The following is a 16,615-nucleotide window of genomic DNA, read 5'->3' as shown; positions in this document are numbered from 1 at the left end:
TTCAATGAAAAAACGTTTAAATATGGGTTAGGGTGATCTTTTGGTGATCAAACATGAGTTTTAAGGGATTAAACGATTGACTACAGGGAGACTTTAAATGTAAAACTAATTATATTAGCACTGAATTGGGGAAGGAACATACATTATCATGTAAAAATGGTGTTAGGATACTTTACTTTTTATTAAACCAGTATTCTATGTTTTTTGTATGTAATCTCTAAAGGCGGATGTAAAATTCACATAAAACTTAAAGCTTAACATAAAGCTTGTTTCTGCCACGGAATAAATAAAAATAATTAAAAAGCAACTTTTTATCGTACAATTCTGACTTTAATTACACAATTTAGAATTTGTATCTAAACTCACTAATTTATAAACTCAGAATTGCGAGAAATAAATTCAGAGGAGCAAGATATAAACTCGCAATTGAGAGAAAACTGTATAAAAAGTTATTACCTTTTTAAAAACAATTTATTCCATGGCGGAAACAAGCTTCCATAGGAAACTAAATTATATGTAAAAGTTGTAAGATGAAGCGTGACATTTTTCTCGTATTGACACTCACTTCTTGTTTTCTGGATCTTTCTGGTTGATTTTCTCCAGAACGTTAATCTCCAGACGAGCTGCTTCTTTGTACTTCTCCACATTCTTAATGATCTTCAGCGCGATGTGAGAGCCTCCCCTGTGACACACACACACACACAGTGAAACACCTGTGACAGTCAGCTGAGAATCAGTCAGGTGTGTGTGTGTGTGTGAGATTAACCTGTGATGATCGATACACTCCACCACTTTCCCAAAGGTTCCCTCCCCGAGCGTTCCCACGATCTCATCTGCACAAGAAGCACAAACGTCACAAAACACACAGTGTGACAATAAGTGTAGAGTATAGAGTGTGTAGAGATGAGTGTGACAGTGAGTGTAGAGTATAGAGTGTGTAGAGATGAGTGTGACAGTGAGTGTAGAGTATAGAGTGTGTAGAGATGAGTGTGACAGTGAGTGTAGAGTATAGAGTGTGTAGAGATGAGTGTGACAATAAGTGTAGAGTATAGAGTGTGTAGAGATGAGTGTGACAGTGAGTATAGAGTGTGTAGAGATGAGTGTGACAGTGAGTGTAGAGTATAGAGTGTGTAGAGATGAGTGTGACAGTGAGTGTGACAGTGAGTATAGAGTGTGTAGAGATGAGTGTGACAGTGAGTGTAGAGTATAGAGTGTGTAGAGATGAGTGTGACAGTGAGTGTAGAGTATAGAGTGTGTAGAGATGAGTGTGACAGTGAGTGTGACAGTGAGTATAGAGTGTGTAGAGATGAGTGTGACAGTGAGTGTAGAGTATAGAGTGTGTAGAGATGAGTGTGACAGTGAGTGTAGAGTATAGAGTGTGTAGAGATGAGTGTGACAGTGAGTGTAGAGTATAGAGTGTGTAGAGATGAGTGTGACAGTGAGTGTAGAGTATAGAGTGTGTAGAGATGAGTGTGACAGTGAGTGTAGAGTATAGAGTGTGTAGAGATGAGTGTGACAGTGAGTGTAGAGTATAGAGTGTGTAGAGATGAGTGTGACAATAAGTGTAGAGTATAGAGTGTGTAGAGATGAGTGTGACAGTGAATGTAGAGTATAGAGTGTGTAGAGATGAGTGTGACAGTGAGTGTAGAGTATAAAGTGTGTAGAGATGAGTGTGACAGTGAGTGTGACAGTGAGTATAGAGTGTGTAGAGATGAGTGTGACAGTGAGTGTAGAGTATAGAGTGTGTAGAGATGAGTGTGACAGTGAGTGTAGAGTATAGAGTGTGTAGAGATGAGTGTGACAGTGAGTGTAGAGTATAGAGTGTGTAGAGATGAGTGTGACAGTGAGTGTAGAGTATAGAGTGTGTAGAGATGAGTGTGACAGTGAATGTAGAGTATAGAGTGTGTAGAGATGAGTGTGACAGTGAGTGTAGAGTATAGAGTGTGTAGAGATGAGTGTGACAGTGAGTGTAGAGTATAGAGTGTGTAGAGATGAGTGTGACAGTGAGTGTAGAGTATAGAGTGTGTAGAGATGAGTGTGACAGTGAGTGTAGAGTATAGTGTGTAGAGATGAGTGTGACAGTGAGTGTGACAGTGAGTATAGAGTGTGTAGAGATGAGTGTGACAGTGAGTGTAGAGTATAGAGTGTGTAGAGATGAGTGTGACAGTGAGTGTAGAGTATAGAGTGTGTAGAGATGAGTGTGACAGTGAGTGTAGAGTATAGAGTGTGTAGAGATGAGTGTGACAGTGAGTGTAGAGTATAGAGTGTGTAGAGATGAGTGTGACAGTGAGTGTAGAGTATAGAGTGTGTAGAGATGAGTGTGACAGTGAGTGTAGAGTATAGAGTGTGTAGAGATGAGTGTGACAGTGAGTGTGACAGTGAGTATAGAGTGTGTAGAGATTAGTGTGACAGCGATTGTAGAGTATAGAGTGTGTAGAGATGAGTGTGACAGTGAGTGTAGAGTATAGAGTGTGTAGAGATGAGTGTGACAGTGAGTGTAGAGTATAGAGTGTGTAGAGATGAGTGTGACAGTGAGTGTAGAGTATAGAGTGTGTAGAGATGAGTGTGACAGTGAGTGTAGAGTAGAGTGTGTAGAGATGAGTGACAGTGAGTGTAGAGTATAGAGTGTGTAGAGATGAGTGTGACAGTGAGTGTAGAGTAGAGTGTGTAGAGATGAGTGTGACAGTGAGTGTAGAGTATAGTGTGTAGAGATGAGTGTGACAGTGAGTGTAGAGTATAGAGTGTGTAGAGATGAGTGTGACAGTGAGTGTAGAGTATAGAGTGTGTAGAGATGAGTGTGACAGTGAGTGTAGAGTATAGAGAGTGTAGAGATGAGTGTGACAGTGAGTGTAGTGTATAGAGAGTGTAGAGATGAGTGTGACAGTGAGTGTAGAGTATAGAGTGTGTAGAGATGAGTGTGACAGTGAGTGTAGAGTATAGAGTGTGTAGAGATGAGTGTGACAGTGAATGTAGAGTATAGAGTGTGTAGAGATGAGTGTGACAGTAAATGTAGAGTATAGAGTGTGTAGAGATGAGTGTGACTGAGTGTAGAGTAAAGAGTGTGTAGAGATGAGTGTGACAGTGAGTGTAGAGTATAGAGTGTGTAGAGATGAGTGTGACAGTGAGTGTAGAGTATAGAGTGTGTAGAGATGAGTGTGACAGTGAGTGTAGAGTATAGTGTGTGTAGAGATGAGTGTGACAGTGAGTGTAGAGTATAGAGTGTGTAGAGATGAGTATGACAGTGAGTGTAGAGTATAGAGTGTGTAGAGATGAGTGTGACAGTGAGTGTAGAGTATAGAGAGTGTAGAGATGAGTGTGACAGTGAGTGTAGAGTATAGAGTGTGTAGAGATGAGTGTGACAGTGAGTGTAGAGTATAGAGTGTGTAGAGATGAGTGTGACAGTGAATGTAGAGTATAGAGTGTGTAGAGATGAGTGTGACAGTAAATGTAGAGTATAGAGTGTGTAGAGATGAGTGTGACAGTGAGTGTAGAGTAAAGAGTGTGTAGAGATGAGTGTGACAGTGAGTGTAGAGTATAGAGTGTGTAGAGATGAGTGTGACAGTGAGTGTAGAGTATAGAGTGTGTAGAGATGAGTGTGACAGTGAGTGTAGAGTATAGAGTGTGTAGAGATGAGTGTGACAGTAAATGTAGAGTATAGAGTGTGTAGAGATGAGTGTGACAGTGAGTGTAGAGTAAAGAGTGTGTAGAGATGAGTGTGACAGTGAGTGTAGAGTATAGAGTGTGTAGAGATGAGTGTGACAGTGAGTGTAGAGTACAGAGTGTGTAGAGATGAGTGTGACAGTGAGTGTAGAGTATAGTGTGTAGAGATGAGTGTGACAGTGAGTGTAGAGTATAGAGTGTGTAGAGATGAGTGTGACAGTGAGTGTAGAGTATACAGTGTGTAGAGATGAGTGTGACAGTGAGTGTAGAGTATAGTGTGTAGAGATGAGTGTGACAGTGAGTGTAGAGTATAGTGTGTAGAGATGAGTGTGACAGTGAGTGTAGAGTATAGAGTGTGTAGAGATGAGTGTGACAGTGAGTGTAGAGTATAGAGAGTGTAGAGATGAGTGTGACAGTGAGTGTAGAGTAGAGTGTGTAGAGATGAGTGTGACAGTGAGTGTAGAGTATAGAGTGTGTAGAGATGAGTGTGACAGTGAATGTAGAGTATAGAGTGTGTAGAGATGAGTGTGACAGTGAGTGTAGAGTATAGAGTGTGTAGAGATGAGTGTGACAGTGAGTGTAGAGTATAGTGTGTAGAGATGAGTGTGACAGTGAGTGTAGAGTATAGAGAGTGTAGAGATGAGTGTGACAGTGAATGTAGAGTATAGAGTGTGTAGAGATGAGTGTGACAGTGAGTGTAGAGTATAGAGTGTGTAGAGATGAGTGTGACAGTGAGTGTAGAGTATAGAGTGTGTAGAGATGAGTGTGACAGTGAGTGTAGAGTATAGAGTGTGTAGAGATGAGTGTGACAGTGAGTGTAGAGTATAGAGTGTGTAGAGATGAGTGTGACAGTGAGTGTAGAGTATAGAGTGTGTAGAGATGAGTGTGACAGTGAGTGTAGAGTATAGTGTGTAGAGATGAGTGTGACAGTGAGTGTAGAGTATAGAGTGTGTAGAGATGAGTGTGACAGTGAGTGTAGAGTATAGTGTGTAGAGATGAGTGTGACAGTGAGTGTAGAGTATAGAGTGTGTAGAGATGAGTGTGACAGTGAGTGTAGAGTATAGTGTGTAGAGATGAGTGTGACAGTGAGTGTAGAGTATAGAGTGTGTAGAGATGAGTGTGACAGTGAGTGTAGAGTATAGAGTGTGTAGAGATGAGTGTGACAGTGAGTGTAGAGTATAGAGTGTGTAGAGATGAGTGTGACAGTGAGTGTAGAGTATAGAGTGTGTAGAGATGAGTGTGACAGTGAGTGTAGAGTATAGTGTGTAGAGATGAGTGTGACAGTGAGTGTAGAGTATAGAGTGTGTAGAGATGAGTGTGACAGTGAGTGTAGTAGAGATGAGTGTGACAGTAAATGTAGAGTATAGAGTGTGTAGAGATGAGTGTGACAGTGAGTGTAGAGTACAGAGTGTGTAGAGATGAGTGTGACAGTGAGTGTAGAGTATAGTGTGTAGAGATGAGTGTGACAGTGAATGTAGAGTATAGAGTGTGTAGAGATGAGTGTGACAGTGAGTGTAGAGTATAGAGTGTGTAGAGATGAGTGTGACAGTAAATGTAGAGTATAGAGTGTGTAGAGATGAGTGTGACAGTGAGTGTAGAGTATAGAGTGTGTAGAGATGAGTGTGACAGTGAGTGTAGAGTATAGAGTGTGTAGAGATGAGTGTGACAGTGAGTGTAGAGTATAGAGTGTGTAGAGATGAGTGTGACAGTGAGTGTAGAGTATAGAGTGTGTAGAGATGAGTGTGACAGTGAGTGTAGAGTATAGTGTGTAGAGATGAGTGTGACAGTGAGTGTAGAGTATAGAGTGTGTAGAGATGAGTGTGACAGTGAGTGTAGAGTATAGAGTGTGTAGAGATGAGTGTGACAGTAAATGTAGAGTATAGAGTGTGTAGAGATGAGTGTGACAGTGAGTGTAGAGTACAGAGTGTGTAGAGATGAGTGTGACAGTGAGTGTAGAGTATAGTGTGTAGAGATGAGTGTGACAGTGAGTGTAGAGTATAGAGTGTGTAGAGATGAGTGTGACAGTGAGTGTAGAGTATACAGTGTGTAGAGATGAGTGTGACAGTGAGTGTAGAGTATAGTGTGTAGAGATGAGTGTGACAGTGAGTGTAGAGTATAGAGTGTGTAGAGATGAGTGTGACAGTGAGTGTAGAGTATAGAGAGTGTAGAGATGAGTGTGACAGTGAGTGTAGAGTAGAGTGTGTAGAGATGAGTGTGACAGTGAGTGTAGAGTATAGAGTGTGTAGAGATGAGTGTGACAGTGAATGTAGAGTATAGAGTGTGTAGAGATGAGTGTGACAGTGAGTGTAGAGTATAGAGTGTGTAGAGATGAGTGTGACAGTGAGTGTAGAGTATAGTGTGTAGAGATGAGTGTGACAGTGAGTGTAGAGTATAGAGAGTGTAGAGATGAGTGTGACAGTGAATGTAGAGTATAGAGTGTGTAGAGATGAGTGTGACAGTGAGTGTAGAGTATAGAGTGTGTAGAGATGAGTGTGACAGTGAGTGTAGAGTATAGAGTGTGTAGAGATGAGTGTGACAGTGAGTGTAGAGTATAGAGTGTGTAGAGATGAGTGTGACAGTGAGTGTAGAGTATAGAGTGTGTAGAGATGAGTGTGACAGTGAGTGTAGAGTATAGAGTGTGTAGAGATGAGTGTGACAGTGAGTGTAGAGTATAGTGTGTAGAGATGAGTGTGACAGTGAGTGTAGAGTATAGAGTGTGTAGAGATGAGTGTGACAGTGAGTGTAGAGTATAGTGTGTAGAGATGAGTGTGACAGTGAGTGTAGAGTATAGAGTGTGTAGAGATGAGTGTGACAGTGAGTGTAGAGTATAGAGTGTGTAGAGATGAGTGTGACAGTGAGTGTAGAGTATAGAGTGTGTAGAGATGAGTGTGACAGTGAGTGTAGAGTATAGAGTGTGTAGAGATGAGTGTGACAGTGAGTGTAGAGTATAGAGTGTGTAGAGATGAGTGTGACAGTGAGTGTAGAGTATAGAGTGTGTAGAGATGAGTGTGACAGTGAGTGTAGAGTATAGTGTGTAGAGATGAGTGTGACAGTGAGTGTAGAGTATAGAGTGTGTAGAGATGAGTGTGACAGTGAGTGTAGAGTATAGTGTGTAGAGATGAGTGTGACAGTGAGTGTAGAGTATAGAGTGTGTAGAGATGAGTGTGACAGTGAGTGTAGAGTATAGTGTGTAGAGATGAGTGTGACAGTGAGTGTAGAGTATAGAGTGTGTAGAGATGAGTGTGACAGTGAGTGTAGAGTATAGAGTGTGTAGAGATGAGTGTGACAGTGAGTGTAGAGTATAGAGTGTGTAGAGATGAGTGTGACAGTGAGTGTAGAGTATAGAGTGTGTAGAGATGAGTGTGACAGTGAGTGTAGAGTATAGTGTGTAGAGATGAGTGTGACAGTGAGTGTAGAGTATAGAGTGTGTAGAGATGAGTGTGACAGTGAGTGTAGAGTATAGTGTGTAGAGATGAGTGTGACAGTGAGTGTAGAGTATAGAGTGTGTAGAGATGAGTGTGACAGTGAGTGTAGAGTATAGAGTGTGTAGAGATGAGTGTGACAGTGAGTGTAGAGTATAGAGTGTGTAGAGATGAGTGTGACAGTGAGTGTAGAGTATAGAGTGTGTAGAGATGAGTGTGACAGTGAGTGTAGAGTATAGAGTGTGTAGAGATGAGTGTGACAGTGAGTGTAGAGTATAGAGTGTGTAGAGATGAGTGTGACAGTGAGTGTAGAGTATAGTGTGTAGAGATGAGTGTGACAGTGAGTGTAGAGTATAGAGTGTGTAGAGATGAGTGTGACAGTGAGTGTAGAGTATAGTGTGTAGAGATGAGTGTGACAGTGAGTGTAGAGTATAGAGTGTGTAGAGATGAGTGTGACAGTGAGTGTAGAGTATAGTGTGTAGAGATGAGTGTGACAGTGAGTGTAGAGTATAGAGTGTGTAGAGATGAGTGTGACAGTGAGTGTAGAGTATAGAGTGTGTAGAGATGAGTGTGACAGTGAGTGTAGAGTATAGAGTGTGTAGAGATGAGTGTGACAGTGAGTGTAGAGTATAGAGTGTGTAGAGATGAGTGTGACAGTGAGTGTAGAGTATAGAGAGTGTAGAGATGAGAAACGCACATCTGTCCTGAAGCACGTCACCGGGCCGATAGACCAGGTGACCCTCGTCATCATCTTTAACAGCCCACCCGCGCACACGACTGCAACTCTGCTGTGGAGAGAGAGAGATAGAGAGAGAGATAGAGAGAGAGAGAGATAGAGAGAGAGAGAGATAGAGAGAGAGATCATACTTTGCCCTAACTACATAAAATTAAACAATAAAATACAACTTCAACATTTATTAGGTGAATAAAGAGATTGTATCTACTAGCAGTGAGATATACTGATGCCGTCACAGAAAGAGGGAGTGACTAATCAGTGATGCGCTCACACACACACACACACAGAATTCTAAATTGTTCATAGAATTCTACTTAACTTTGATATTTAAAAAAAATATATATATTTCTTATTTCTATTTATTTATCTATTTATTTTTATGTATGTACATGTATGATGATTGGAGATGCGTTGGCAATACATTGAAACCATCGTCTCAAACCTCATCTAAACATGAGCAGCTGGAAAAACGCTACTTTATTTTTGATGTGGTTTAAGGTTGAGTCCAGCACACAGAGGAGGAGCCCGCCCTGCTCAACACCGCATCGGAGTTTAGGAGTATATCGCTCTAGGAGAACATCTCTCTGCGGATCCATGACAAAAATGTTTTACTTTATCTTAAAAATTAAGTCAACTAAAAAAAGATAGTTAGCCTAAATATAATAAAAACAACATTTGACACATGACGAAGACTAAATTTAAAAATAGCTGACAGAACTGACACTACTCAGTCATCATCACACTTACAGGTGACATCACGCCGCTTTTCACGATCTATGGCGTCTCCAGAATGTGTGAAATCTCAGCTCAAAATACCAGATCATTTATTATAGCGTGTCAAATTTGCCCCTTTTTGGGTGTGAGCAAAAACACGCCGTTTTTGTGTGTGTCCCTTTTAGGGCTGCAGCTATCGATTCTTTTTGTAATCGATTAATCTAGCACTTAATCGATCGATTAATCGAGTAATCGGATGAAACATTTTTTGTGTTTTTAAACAACCAAAACACATAATGCATAACGAAAATGATGTGGCTGTAAAATTATCAAGCATTTGGCTTTTATTTATATAAAAAAAAAAACTGGTATTTATTCCAACTCCAACATTTGGCTCCAAAACTACGCCCATTTATTGCAATTTTTACCCATTTAGTAGCTATAAGTGCCAACAATGTTCTATGCTCAATTACTTTGGTAGCCGATTAAAATGTCTTCCCCAAAAGTACGCGTGGATTTGGAGAAGCAGGCTGGGGAGTTTCATTTGTTGTTGTCTGTAACTATTTGGAAGACGTGACATACAAACAAGGTCTCGCAAAGACTGCAATACAACATATGTTCCTCCGTCACGTCGCGGTGTATAGCCTACAGTGAAGGCATGCTTAAGCTTAAGTTTAAGCATATGTGATGCATTGCCGCAATTGATCTGGCGCGTGAGAGAGACGAGGGTGCGTGTGTGTGTGTGCGTGTGTGTGAAGGGGTTCTTTTTTAGGCTATACTCTCTTGCAATTGAACGTGAATACGTTTACTACTTAAAAACATCAAAGCTAAACATCATATCTAGTCAAACCGCATCCCGACATCGCTACAAATACAGTATGGGATTAAAATCAGCGAACATCAATGTATCATAGGCTTATGGTGTGTTCACACCGAACGCAAATTTAATTATTTGCGCGAGTAGATTACATACAAAGTCAATGCAAAGACGCGAATAGACGCATCATTGGCGCCGGGCGTCGCGTTTGCCGCGAACGTGTTCCACGCAAGTTGAAAAATTTGAACTCGAGCGAATGTTCAAGCGTCTAACTAGACGCGATAAACGCGTATTTGACGCTCTATCCGCGTTCGTGTGAACACCATTAGTTTACCTTGTTTCAGCGACGCTTGGTGAGACAGCACGGAGTGGATGTGTTCGGGTCAGATGTCGTACGGTTGTGGTAGCCTATGCCAGGTCTACTTTGCAGTAGACACATTGCACCTTGTTCTCTTCCTTTTTAAGTATGTAATGATGCCAAACTTTAGACATTCTCTACCATTTATGGACATCTTTACTCTCCACCATCGCGCCAGCAAAATTGAAAATGTATCACGCGCTATAGTATAGAACTGCGCGTATAGTGCGCGTCATAGGAATTCAACGAGGCTTCGAGACAGAGTTTTTGCCTTGAGGAATTTTTGTAATCGAGTTAATCGTTGAATCGTTTCAGCCCTAGTCCCTTTAAATGCAAATGAGCTTTAGCTCCGCCTCCGTTCAGAAGAGGGCGGAGCTTCAGAGACTCCGGCAATAACAACACAGGCCGATCTCACTGATCCAGAGTCAGGAGTAACAGCAGCGAGTGCAGCCTTACGGAGAGACTCAGGGAGAGCTTCACTTTTACACGTTTCTGAATGTTAGCGGAGACATTTCTGTAGTTGTTGTGGAGTTACACTGATCATCTCCTCATCATGTTGAACTCTTCCACAAGTGTCCACAGTTCCTGAGGTGTTTATAAGACAGCCCTGACATGTTCTGGTGAAAGGCAGATTTCATTAAAGCCCCTTTACTCATCGCACATGATGGCAGTCTGCATTCACTGAACTTAAAGGCACACTGTGGAACTTTTCAACCTTTATAATATATTACCAAAACCCATTGAGATGGTACATCGACTTTCAATAGGTTGAATGACACGTCTGCCGAAGCCTGAAGGTGTCTGTATCGCTTTTACCAGCACTATGTAACTTCGGGTTTCGGGTAGGAACCCGAGCACAAAAAGAACTACAAAATTCGACCGCTTTACGGCATACGTCACTTCCCCCACCACCCCAACTTCCTCAGATTCTAACGTGAGAGCTCAACTCGCGTTTGACTGCCGGCGTCTGTATGTTGTCGTCATGACTGAATCAACAGCTACTCGGAAGAAAGCGAAGAAAGCAAAGATTTTGTCAGAGGAGACCAAAAAAAGAAAAAGGGAGAGTTTAAAATAAACATCGGCATAAAAGTGTATATCTAATGTAATATTTACTGCGAATTCGTGTAACAAAACTGATATAAGTCACAACATACTGCCGTATACAAATGTAAATGTTTTTTTTTCCTTTCTGATCCTGAAGACGTTAATTGTTTGCTTCAGGTGTGTTTGATTAGGGTTGGAGATGAACTGTGCAGGACAGACGATCGGCAGGAGCAGGATTGGGCAACCCTTGTCAATGCGACTTACCTGATCAGACATTGTTTTCTGCGTATGCTACTTTTATTCAATTTGTTTTCTTTATAGGATTTATATTATTAATCTTATATTATATTATTATTTTATACACGGGAGGTTGACCGGTTGACTGTTTGTTGACTTTTGCGACAATGCTGCGGCGCTTGTGGCCTCTGGGGGCACTAGACGTGAAAATTACAGGTCGAGCGCACCCTAGTGGCCAAAATTCCACAGTGTGCCTTTAAACATCAAGCTCTGGTAAGTGGCTTTTGGTGTAAAAACCACAAACGTTCAGTAGTTCATTTGCTTTCAATAATGGCAAACAATAATCAGCCTCGTGCCTCAGTGTGTGTAAACATGAACGCTGGTGTGTTCTCGTGCAGATATCAAAACAAACTGAGTTCACTGGTTCAACCAACTCATTCAACTACACTAGTTTAACTTAACATTAAACATGACCGTTTATTATGGGCTGTCACACATGCGGAGACACGAAGCTGTGCGCTTCTCTTTAATTGGACACCTCGTCTGTCTTAATCAAGAACACAGTGACTCCAGATACGACACAAACATGACGAGCCCAGCAGACACTTGAGAAGGAGGTCAAGCGCATACACACACACACTAACCCAACCCCTAAACCTACCCATCACACACACACACACTTGACATTATAATGATGTGAATGTAAAACTCACATTAAAACATCCTAACAGGAAAACACACTCATCGTCTCGCAGACCTTTCATATAAAGTTCATCATGATGTTGCCTAACACAAATATGAGAAAAACACTGCAAAAACATTTGGTTTAATATATAATATATACTTTAATATATAATTTCGTCACTAAAGAAGGTTTTATCAGATTTGCTCACTGCACGAGAATGTTTAGCACCCAAACACACAACTACTAAACACACACACAGACACGCAGTGTGAAGGATACTCACACACAGGCAGAGGCAGTCCAGGAGGCTCTTAAACACCGAGGACAACTCTGCTTTACCCATAACTCCAGTCAAATACACACACTTAGCCTACATCTGACTGACAGAGAGAGAGAGAGAGAGAGAGAGAGAGAGAGAGAGAGAGAGAGAGAGAGAGAGAGAGAGAGAGAGAGAGAGAGAGAGAGAGAGAGAGAGAGAGAGAGAGAGAAAGAGAGAGAAAGAGAGAGAAAGAGAGGGACAGGAGAGAATCTTCAAGTGTGTGTGTGTGTGTGTGTGTGTGTGTGTGTGTGTTTGTGTGAAAAAGAGAGAGAGATGAGACTTGGGCTAATTTTAAACGTTCCTGACGGGCCCCAGGGGAAATCCTGAGACCCACACACACACACACACCCCTAAACCTACCCATCACACACACACACGACCCCAAAAACCTACCCACCACACACTAGGGCTGCACTATACTGGGAAAATATGCGATATTGTTGTTGAGTATTGCGATAACGATATTTCTTGCGATATAACATTTCCAGAGAAATGCTAATTTTATTACAGTTTATTTAATTTAAGTTATATTGTGCTTTCTTTGTATGATATCTGCTGGAATGTTAAAGAAAATCAGTGTTAAATAAATATTTTTAAATTGTATTTTTGCAATTAGATTTTTCTCTCTGAAAAGCAAGACAAAATAGTAAAAAGCATATTTCACATTCATGCAATGGTTAAAAAATATGCAAAATAAATGGAAAAAAAAGCGAAACACTGCGTTCGGTATTCGGCTTCGGCCAAGAATTTTCATTTGGATTCATCCCTAATTGGATTCATTTGGGACTGAATAAACTCACCGCATGTAAACACACCACAGAAACATGACAAGAGCAGGACCATGTAAGGAGGAGAAGGACCGGCTCTGACTGAAGGAGTGTGTGTGTGTGTGTGTGTGTGTGTGTGTGTGTGTGTGGCACTCACGGAGGAGAAGGACCGGATCTGACTGAAGGAGTGTGTGTGTGTGTGTGTGTGTGTGCGGCACTCACGGAGGAGAAGGACCGGCTCTGACTGAAGGAGTGTGTGTGTGTGTGTGTGTGTGTGTGTGTGTGTGTGCGGCACTCACGGAGGAGAAGGACCGGCTCTGACTGAAGGAGTGTGTGTGTGTGTGTGTGTGTGTGTGTGGCACTCACGGAGGAGAAGGACCGGCTCTGACTGAAGGAGTGTGTGTGTGTGTGTGTGTGTGTGTGTGGCACTCACGGAGGAGAAGGACCGGCTCTGACTGAAGGAGTGTGTGTGTGTGTGTGTGTGTGTGCGGCACTCACGGAGGAGAAGGACCGGCTCTGACTGAAGGAGTGTGTGTGTGTGTGTGTGTGTGTGTGTGTGTGTGTGTGGCACTCACGGAGGAGAAGGACCGGCTCTGACTGAAGGAGTGTGTGTGTGTGTGTGTGTGTGTGCGGCACTCACGGAGGAGAAGGACCGGCTCTGACTGAAGGAGTGTGTGTGTGTGTGTGTGTGTGTGTGTGTGTGTGGCACTCACGGAGGAGAAGGACCGGCTCTGACTGAAGGAGTGTGTGTGTGTGTGTGTGTGTGTGCGGCACTCACGGAGGAGAAGGACCGGCTCTGACTGAAGGAGTGTGTGTGTGTGTGTGTGTGTGTGTGTGTGTGTGTGTGTGTGTGCGGCACTCACGGAGGAGAAGGACCGGCTCTGACTGAAGGAGTGTGTGTGTGTGTGTGTGTGTGTGTGTGTGTGTGTGTGGCACTCACGGAGGAGAAGGACCGGCTCTGACTGAAGGAGTGTGTGTGTGTGTGTGTGTGTGTGTGTGTGTGTGTGTGTGTGTGTGGGGCACTCACGGAGGAGAAGGACCGGCTCTGACTGAAGGAGTGTGTTCTGGAGCGGGTCCTGGTTCTGCGGTGTCTGCGCACGCGTCGACTGCTCCTCTGATCCGCTCCGGGATCCCGATCCGAACGGAAGTCGTGAGAGCGACGGGAGAAGTGTGTGTGTCGGAAGAAGCCGTTCTCGACAAACTCCTCGCGCTCGCCGCGACAGTAGCGTCTGCTGCTCAGCCTGTGGTCGTCATAACTGGAGGATCACACACACACACACACACGCTACAGGTGATCTGGCAGGTATCAATCATTGAGTGCTACTAGGGTTGAGTGCTACTTTTTTTTAACGATTGCGATTCTTATCGATTCCTAATTTCGATTCCAATAAGGTAAAAAAAACGTAGATATCGTTCACATTTAGTGTTATTGCAGAACCTGTGACTGCAGCTGAACATCATGAGCAGAACTCATCAGCTGAAGAACTCTTACAGGAGCGTTTAAAAACACATAGAAGAACAACTAGCCGGACTAATGTAAACTTCTACCATTATTAAAGACAATAAACACTCAGTCATTAAAAAAGAACAAATAAATAATTAGCAATCGTAACAAATAGACACAACTAAACAAAGATACGAGTGAAATAAACAGTGTTTTAAGATTTTCAGGTTCAGAAACTGTAATCAAATGTAAAATAACACAGCAGTTTAGGAATAAAATATACACTACAGATATAGTTACAGAAGTAATTCAGTGAAGAGCGAGTGTGTGTTCTCAGTCTTGTGTTGTGTGATTAGGGCTGGGTATCGATTCAGATGTTCAAATTCGATTCGATTTCGATTCACAAGCTCACAGTTCGATTCGATTTCGATTCTCGATTCAATTTCGATTCTTGATTCGACTATAATGAATATAGATGTAATACAAATCTCAGTCTAAATATCAGTTATCATTTTTTAGACAATTTTTTATTACATTGATCTCACCTAAATGTTTGTTTTTACAATGGGGTAATTTTTTTGTTTAGAGTTTATGCAACACATGGAAGCTTGATTTCAATCTTTGAATTAAATTGAAAAAAGTAGCACAAATAAATACAATAGAATAAAGACACAAATAAAGAGACATAAAAAGAAAAGTTTTTGGGTAGGTCAGAAATACTACAGAAACTGAATTAAGTAATCCAATGTAAAATAACACTGGATAGTCTTTTAGTCCTGACTGAATTAAATACATAGGCTATTAATTATGATTCCTTACAATTAATGCTATATTATGTTGTTTTGACAACAAAATTAATGACAGACACATATGGATGCGTTCACTTTAAAGTAACAACAGATAGCTTTTGCTCTCGGGGTCCCCCTACAGTTGGGAAACAGTATTGTCCTCTACTACTGTCGTAAACTCTGTCATCCTACATGCACGTGCAATTGTTGACAACCATGATAGCCCTGAACACTGTAGGAGGAGGTCACATGCAGGTGTTCTGCGTCGCGTGTGAAATGTCTTCATCCCAGGTACAGTGGCATATATTTCAGCATGTCATATGAATATAATTTCATGGGTTTTATTTTTTTTTCTAACGACAAATGATCGCGATGCTCACGTTTACAAGCCAGCGTCATTTAGTAGCCTAGTCTATTGGTTACCGTTTTACTGAATCTATATGATACTTCAATGCAATGTTTGAGTGGTTGATAATAACCATATATCGTCAATATTATAATATCAAGCTACCATAAATGAATCTGGAAATTTTACAAATCGATTTGCATTATAGCTTGAGGCAAGACAAATAAACAAATATCACAGACATGTTAGGTATCCTAAAATATGATTTTATTAATAATCTTCCTCCTTTCTTTGTACATGTTGAGTAGACTACACTTTTTAGGTCAAACATTTGCTATTTGCATTTCATCGATTGCAAAGTTCAAATCAGAACGAGAATACTAGCGATAGCTAACCATCAAAAACTAGAATATCGTTTACTAGCTACCAGATTGATAATTCGCTACTACTGTAGCGAATTAGAGAGGTTAGAGAGAGGCATTCTTTTTTCGATGTGGGGTTCGATGCTCCCTGCACACGCAAGGTCTCTCGCTCGCTTTCTCTCTCTGCCGTCCGCGCGCGTTGGAGCACAGTCTCTGTCTCGCGTGCGCGCTCGCTCTAGATTCCGGGAGATTTGAACTAATTTGCGGTATAACTTGTCGATCACGAGTGGCTCAACAGGTAGATCTATAGATAAACTCATCTTTCAGGCATTTGACCGACCGGGTTGACAATTTAGCGTGAGAAACCGGGGGTGTGGCGTGTGAAACCAATCAAATGCGGGTGTCTCACGGCCAATGCGTGAGAGTTGGCAGCTCTGCAATGTTGATCCTCGTTCTGCCTTTAACGCGATCACTTTCTCTTTTTCTCTTTTTGCTTTGCTCCGATAAAACCTTTGCTTTCTTGTTTTTCTGTGCTGCTTCGGCCATGACTATAACATTTGACAGGGTTCTCAAGTCTCACGCATTGGCCGTGAGACACACGCAATTCAACCAGTTCACACGCTCACACGCCACACCTTGTATATCTCACGCACGCTGAAAAGGCAATGCCAACCAAGTTGTCCTGCAAGCTTTATATATAACGTTGTATACGAGGCGCATGCCATGCACACAAAGATAAGTTTCCTGCCGCCAGCGCGTCCGCATCTCGGCCAGATTGCGTTCGTTACTAGGCAACTTATAGACGCGCGAAGTCCGCGAACACACACGGAAGTTCGGCCACCGCGACATCGCGCGAACACACGTCGTGATGGAGAAAGTAAGTTGGAAGAAAGCTCGCCTAACATTTTTAGACTAG

The 16,615-nt window shown here is 42.0% G+C and overlaps 1 protein-coding gene across 3 annotated transcripts in view; it reads right to left on the bottom strand.

The window, feature by feature from the left end:
- The window catches only part of clk2b (CDC-like kinase 2b), a 28,453-nt gene that overhangs the window by 5,756 nt on the left and 6,082 nt on the right, over window positions 1-16,615 (bottom strand). Inside the window, exons 3-6 of one of the 3 annotated variants that reach the window (XM_056270258.1) lie at window positions 13,787-14,015; window positions 7,780-7,870; window positions 767-833; window positions 566-682 (exon numbers count right to left, since the gene is read on the bottom strand). In XM_056270258.1, coding sequence (XP_056126233.1) covers window positions 566-682; window positions 767-833; window positions 7,780-7,870; window positions 13,787-14,015 — 504 coding nt within the window. Of the gene's footprint in view, window positions 1-565; window positions 683-766; window positions 834-7,779; window positions 7,871-11,956; window positions 12,032-13,786; window positions 14,016-16,615 lie in introns of those variants that run through there. The other 2 variants (XM_056270259.1, XM_056270260.1) reach the window with 2 other exon arrangements.

This window comes from Rhinichthys klamathensis, unplaced genomic scaffold (genome assembly GCF_029890125.1).
Source record: "Rhinichthys klamathensis goyatoka isolate OS25496 unplaced genomic scaffold, OSU_Roscu_1.1 h1tg000300l_1, whole genome shotgun sequence".
Taxonomy (NCBI): domain Eukaryota; kingdom Metazoa; phylum Chordata; class Actinopteri; order Cypriniformes; family Leuciscidae; genus Rhinichthys; species Rhinichthys klamathensis.
This window is presented reverse-complemented; position numbering and strand designations above follow the sequence as displayed.